This window comes from Triticum aestivum, chromosome 3B (assembly GCF_018294505.1).
Source record: "Triticum aestivum cultivar Chinese Spring chromosome 3B, IWGSC CS RefSeq v2.1, whole genome shotgun sequence".
NCBI classification, from domain to species: domain Eukaryota; kingdom Viridiplantae; phylum Streptophyta; class Magnoliopsida; order Poales; family Poaceae; genus Triticum; species Triticum aestivum.
This window is the reverse complement of record NC_057801.1, coordinates 720,926,216-720,932,932: the sequence shown is the minus strand read 5'-3', so window position 1 is coordinate 720,932,932 and position 6,717 is coordinate 720,926,216. Positions and strand designations below refer to the sequence as shown.

The window sequence follows — 6,717 nt, the reverse complement described above, 5'->3', positions numbered from 1 at the left end:
TGACCAAACACTAGCCAAAGTTTCCAAATGTTGGCGAGTTTTGAGCTTTCCGAAATTTTAGCTTGTGCTTGCGAAAAAACCGGCATGCGAAACCAAGCAGCCTCTAAATCCCAGGACTGAGATATACAAGAAGCTTAGTTGTCTGGAATGCTTGGTGAAACGATCTCGCAGGATCCTTGAAGTCGTGCTCAAGCTGGTGCTCAGGAAGCCAGCTCCCTGTGTGTAGGGAGGGGGAACATACGGGCGTGCTCATGCGAGTGAGGAGAAATTGGGCCACCTCCCGTCGATTGCTTTGCCTTATTTACCCTCCTTCATCTCATCACCAAAATGTGCGCTACCATTCCTCCACACCCCTCTGCCCTCGAGCTCTCCATCCCAAGGAGCTTCTTCACTGATGAGCACATAAGCGGCACTATCTTCTCCGGCCTGCGGTGGTCCAACAGAGACAATCCTTCTTCCTCATCTTCTCCGAAATTAACGCCACAACTGCATCGTTTGCCGACCCACTACGCTCCACACCATTGGATCCACCCGTGTCGCTGCCCCGAGCACCGCGCGGCTGTCCCTGAGCTCCCGCTGCCGTCCCTGAGTTCCAGTCGCAGTCGGCTTCCGCCATCAGTGTCGATGTCCCCGCCGAGCTCCTCCGTACCGTCGGATTCGCCTCACGACTTCCCTGCCGTTGGATCGTCATGTTTCATGTGGTTCTCAAATTTTAGGGTTGCTAAAAAAGGAGAATTTTTTCTGGTGTCCAAACACATTTTCTGTCCACACCTAAAACCAGTCTTAGGGTATCACAAATTATAGGGCTGTTTGAAAACTAAACCCTAGGAAAAGTTCAGGGGCTAAGTTGAAATTCTCTCGAGAAACAAACATTTTTACCCTCTTTCCTTTCCTTGGGCCGTGCTTGCTCCGCTTCACACACACAGCACACTACGCCCAGAAAGAAAGCCCAAGCCCTCATCCCCACCGCAGCGCTTCCGGCGGCGGCGGCGGCCATGGAGGCGGCCATGGCGGAGTTCGAGTGCCTAGGGTCGCTCGGTCCCATCACCGCTGTGACGAACGAGTTCCTGCGCGAGCAGACTCCGCACAACGAGAACGAGTATGAAGAGCAAGTCCGCCGCCTCTCCAACCCCGCCTCCTACGCCATCCCCGTCCGCCCGCCCGTCTCCGCCGCCGCCAGCCTCTTCGCCCTGCCACCCGACGACGACGTCGACCGCGTCAGCCGCCTCCCCGACGCGCTTCTCCGCGACGTCGTCTCCCGCCTCCCCGTCAAGGACGCCGCGCGCACCGCCGCGCTCTCCCACCGCTGGCGCGGGGTCTGGCGCTCCACGCCGCTCGTCCTCCACGACGTCGACCTCCTCCCAGACACCTCCACCGTGTCCCGCGTCCTCGACGCGCACCCGGGGCCCTTCCGCTGCGTCTACCTCACCAGCACCCTCGCGGAGGGCTTCCGTGGCCTGCTCGCGCGCTGGCTCCAGCTACTCGCTGCCAAGGGCATCCAGGAGCTCGTCCTCGTCAACCGCCGCTGGCCGCTGGACTACGCTCTCCCCGCCAGCCTCCTGGGCCTGACCACCCTCACCCGCCTCTACCTCGGCATGTGGAGGTTCCCCGACACGGCCGGCCTCCCGCGCGCCACCTGCTTCCGCAATCTCCGTGACCTCGGCCTCTACAACGTCCTGGTGGAGAGAAGGGATCTGGACTTCATCCTCGACAGGAGCCCCGTGCTGGAGACGCTCTGTGTCCAGGGCAATGTGCTCAAGCTTCGCATCCGGCTCGTCAGCCAAAGCCTCCGGTGCGTGCAGATCATCGGGTGCTTCATCGAAGAGATCTTCGTGTTGGACGCCCCAAATCTTGAGCGGTTCATCTATTCAGATGCTTGGCACCCTGTTGGCAACTGCACCACCACGGTCAAGATCGGCCATGCCCCCAAGCTGCACTTGTTGGGATACTTGGCTTTGGACCCACGAAAGCATGTCCTAGATGTCGGCAACACCATCATCAAGGTGCCTCATATTTCCATTAATTGGTCCAAATCTACACTACACGAGCTATGTAAATTTGACATCTTTCTTCTCTTAATTGGGTGCATTGTGAATTTGTGATTGCAATTGCAGGCTGGGACAGGGATGAGCCCAAGCACCATGCTACCAGGTGTGAAAATCCTGGCTTTGGAGGTGCGTTTCGCAGTCCGCAATGATGCCAAGATGATCCCCAATGTCCTCAGATGCTTTCCGAATGTTGAGACACTCCATATCATGGTGAGGCCCCAGAAGCTTCTTTTGGCATACATCTGCACCATCCTGCTAGCATCGTGTTGCTAATTGCTATCAATAGCTGATGAACTGCATATGCTCTTCTTTATCGAATGAATTTTCAGTCTGGAAAAGACGATCAATCCACTGGCAAGCTCAACCTGAAGTTCTGGCACAAGTCCGGTACCATAGAATGCATCCGGTCACGCATCAAGCGGCTGGTTGTCCGGGATTTCAAAGGGGGGCGAAGCGAGATGGCGTTCCTCAAATTCTTCTTTCAGAGTGCGTTGGTGCTGGAGGAGGTGGTGATTCTGTTGCCCGATGATCCAACGGATCGTATGTATCGCAAGTTGGTGTCCCTGAGGCACATTGAACGGGCCAGTGAAGCGTCCGTACTGTGGGCAAGCCAATCTGTTCCTGAAGGCTTCGTTCGGAGCATCGAGAGAGCATCTAATTTCTCTCTCGGCGACCCTTTTGCCAACTACTGTCGCATTGGGTTATATCACCTGGGCTATCATCATGAGGAGTAAGTTTGCTCTGGAAGCTGTTAGTGTTCTGTTGCTGCAGTGTGTGCACCAAGGGTAGACAACCGTTAGAGATGTGTTTTCAGTGTCTGAAGATTCGCCCCGCCTCTTGTCCGTGTTTAGCCTGATTAGCTTCGGTGTCGAAGTTAGCAGTATAATTGTTGATGCACATTCACGACTACCATTCTGTTGCAACCATTGTTCTACTTGCTGGCAATTACAGACCACCGTGTCTGCGTTTCATGTAATTTCATTAGCTAGGCCGTGATCTGGTGACAGTGGTGTTACATTGCACGGTTTTGACTAAAAGATGTTTATTGTGACAATGGTGTTACATTGCATGGTTTTGGCTAAAAAATGTCTGTTATGACATCACCTCGTCCCTGATCGGATTTTCTTTATGCCTTGTTTTTCTTTTTATCATGGGGATGACATTGCTTCATCCTTGATCAGATTTCAGCTCATGTAGAAAGTACAACATGAATTACAAAGCCCTCATACAGTATATTGTGAAGCAATTGCATAATTGGACACATCTAAAGGAAGGTTCTGAAGATCTACTAAGAACCTGATGAGCACAATTCTGAGCCACCCCATTAATATCTCTAGGAATATGATAGACAGAATGGATGAGCTGTGATGATTTTTCTGCAAGAAATTGTTGAGGGTGGCTGCCTTGCCCCAGTGAGGAATGTGACCGGCCTGTTAGAGCTGAAGCTTGAGTGCTTGATCAGCCGCGAGCAGCCGGGAAGAAGAAGAGGAGAGGTAGAGGGGAAAGGTGTGGCTGCACCCTACACCCCTTATCTCAGCCGTCCAGCTCCTTGAGATTCACAATACACAAATGAATCTAGACCTAGTTTCTTTGGTTTCATTCATGCTGATACACAAATTATTGGTATCTAAATATAAGTGATGAGGAGAAATGAATAATCACAAGATGCTCTTACAAGCATTTAGCTGTTAGTATTCCAAAAACTTAGTCTGACTGGCAACAGAAATAAAAAGACTACATAATCAAAATGGCAAGCTGGCAACTGTACCAAACAAAAAGAGGAATCTGTTAAAAAAATGGAAGTGAAGTGCAATAATTTGTTATGTAGCAGAAGTTCAGTTCAAAAGAATCCCGCAAGTGTTTAAAATTAAGAATGTTCAGAACAGAGCAAAACATAGAAGGGGGAGAAGGAACGACCATGATGCAAGATTTGTGCTACCACTCAATTTGAAGGTCTATAGTCTTTCTTACTCAATGTTCAGATTATTGTAGTTTTTACTCAATGTTCAGATTATTGTAATTGTCAGCGTCTTGATAGGCCTTCCTGATGATGGATGTTGTTCCAAGATTGCCTCTTGTCCCCCACACCGAGATGATTCGGAGGTCATCGTCGTTTAAACTATAGCAGAATTCCGAGCACCGAGAGAACTTGAGAAAAAGACAGGTAAAGCTTACTACGATGCAGAACTGAAATTCATCACATTAAACAGATACTCAGATGGCCTAATCTAACCAGGCTTCTCTCTGAGTACATAAATAAATAAACCACAAAAAGAATATGAAAGCTGAAGACTTGAATGCAGATTTTGAAGAAAAAGCCCTCAGCCACAACTATTGCGATCACCTCTCTCTTGCCAATTGAATAAATATAATCATGGCCACAGACTGTGCCAAACTTTTCTTCTCCTGGTAATTACAACCACGTAGTAGTAAGGACCAAGAAACTTGATAAAACCTGAAGAAGCAAACAAGCGGTAAATGTTATAATTTGAAACAGCTAAAACGATTTGATTGATATATACTCTATGAATCGCAGTTCACGTGGAAATGCCAACTATTCGATACTCTCCCCGTCGCATAATATAAGAGCATTTTTAATTTTAACATTAGTATAGTGTCAAAAACGCTCTTATATTATGAGACGGAGCGAGTAGCATTTCGTGACAAAATTCAGCCCACGAGGCAGTCAACCCATTTCCCTCATGAATAATCCGTCAAAGTAGTTCTTGACATTCATTCTCCGTGTAACTATCAGCAGACTCCAACCGGTCAATCTTCAGCACCTTCCAAAGAGCCCTGCACTTGTGACCTGATGGAGTAGCAAAAAAATGGAAGTAGAGTAAGGAGTAAAGGATGGGGGTGAGGACCTGATTACTCCTCCCGTCGACAAAAATCGATCTTCTCCAAGGGAGTACGGGACACAAAAAAGTGTGGCCGAAAAATAGGTATAATAAGAGCCGACATGTTCAGGCATCCTTGGCGAGAATTCCAGAAATTCGCTCCACACAGGAGTTTGACCTCTGGTTGCTGGGGTGCACCACTGCGACCCCAACCATAGGGCTACTGCCCTGTTCTCGATTCAAGCACTTCAATCACATAATAATATTTTGCGTCTGTTCCGTGTTTCTGTGCTCGGTTTCGGTTCGGCCACGTAACAGCTTTTTTTTAGACACGAGCAGCTCTACTGCTGTTCTATCGCTAGCCCGCCAGCCAGGCCCATATGTGTATTAGAGCATCTACGGTCACAAGTACCAAGTTCGGCGAATCCTATTTGACGCTGCAGGCGCCTGTTAATGTATATTTTGTAAATGGGCGCCTACAGCGGCCCGCGTTGGCCCGGTCCATCTAAAGTTTTTAATCGCAAAAGCGTTTGCTCGCAGGGAATCGATCCTGCAACCTCCATCACCAACGGAAAATAAATCTTATACGACCAGGGTCGCACGCTCCCAAACGTGAGACCCACTTCAGCGAGTGACACTTGAAGAAACAATCTCAAAGCAATCCTAAATCCCGTTCTATTCCCGAATTGCAGCTTTCCTGTTTACAAATCCCTAATCCCTTTTCCTTTGCCGGCACCTCGCTCGCCCGTCGTCTTCGTCGCCGTCGCCGCCGCCGCCGCTACTCTTCTGCTCTCTCTGTCTTGAAAGCACCGGTGCCCCGTCCCCATTGCCCTCCCCGGCCGTCCACGACCACCCTCCTCGGCGCCCCCGGGAGCTCGACCATGGAGGCGCAACTCCATCTTTTCCTTTTTTTTTATTCTTCCATGTTCCTTTTTTTTCTTTTCTTTTTTTCCCGTTTTCTGTTTTATTCTTCCTGGTTCGATGATTTTGTTTTGCAAATATGTTAACTTTTTCTTCAAATTGATGAACTTTCTTTGATATTCCATGAACTTTTTTTCAAATCGATGAACATTTTTTTATAAAATTGTGCACTTTTATTTGAAATTTCATTATTTTTAATTTCTATGAACTTTTTCAAAAGCTATGAACTTATATTAAAATTTGATGAACTCTTTTCAAATTGGATGAACTTTTTTTGAATTATGATTTTTTTTTCCAAAATCCATGAAATTTTTTCAAGTTTTTGACGAAGTTTTTTTAAAAAATGGTGAACTTTTATTCAAAATCGATGAACTTTAATTGAAAATAGATGAACTATTTTCAAAACTGATGAACTTTTTTCAAAATTAATTTTTTTAAAGAATGATGAACCTTTTATTCAAAATCGATGAACATTTATTGAAACTGATGAACTTTTTATAAAACTGAATGTATTTTTTCAAAAATGATGAAATTTTTTCAAAATTGATGAACTATTTTTTAAAATTGATGAACATTTTTTAAATCGTGATTTTTTTCAAATTCATGAAAATTCTTTGAATTGGTGGTTTGTTTTGAGATCTGCGAACTTTCAATTTTTCTTCACATTTTTTCCAAAAATCATATTTTTCTAATTTCTATATGCATTAAATAGCGTGGATATACTTACTTTTTAAATAGTTTGCGCCCTGATGATTCACTAAAGGCGATCACGAATCCTCCCGAGAACGTTGATAGAAAACTCCACACACCGCTGCGCCACCGCCCTGACTTGTGAATATAATCCTCCTTTCCATATTTTTATACCTTTTTTTCCTGTGTTTGTTCCCCTTTTTTTTGCTTAAATGCAT

At 46.6% G+C, this 6,717-nt stretch overlaps 1 protein-coding gene across 1 annotated transcript; it reads left to right on the top strand.

Annotated features, from left to right (window-relative positions):
- Positions 1 to 921: 921 nt before the first annotated feature.
- LOC123066199 (F-box/FBD/LRR-repeat protein At5g22660) lies at positions 922 to 3,126 on the top strand. Its single transcript, XM_044489330.1, has 3 exons — positions 922 to 2,003; positions 2,115 to 2,258; positions 2,378 to 3,126. The coding sequence occupies exons 1-3, from the start codon at positions 996 to 998 to the stop codon at positions 2,780 to 2,782; spliced, it is 1,557 nt and encodes a 518-aa protein (XP_044345265.1). The 5' UTR covers positions 922 to 995; the 3' UTR covers positions 2,783 to 3,126.
- The last annotated feature ends 3,591 nt before the right edge of the window (positions 3,127 to 6,717 follow it).

Bases quoted from the DNA above. Each gene is read 5' to 3' on its own strand.
- LOC123066199 (XM_044489330.1), top strand. From the start codon at position 996: ATGGAGGCGGCCATGGCGGAGTTCGAGTGCCTAGGGTCGCTCGGTCCC. The intron at 2,004-2,114 runs GTGCCTCATATT...TTGCAATTGCAG, and splicing joins TCGGCAACACCATCATCAAG to GCTGGGACAGGGATGAGCCC. The intron at 2,259-2,377 runs GTGAGGCCCCAG...ATGAATTTTCAG, and splicing joins TTGAGACACTCCATATCATG to TCTGGAAAAGACGATCAATC.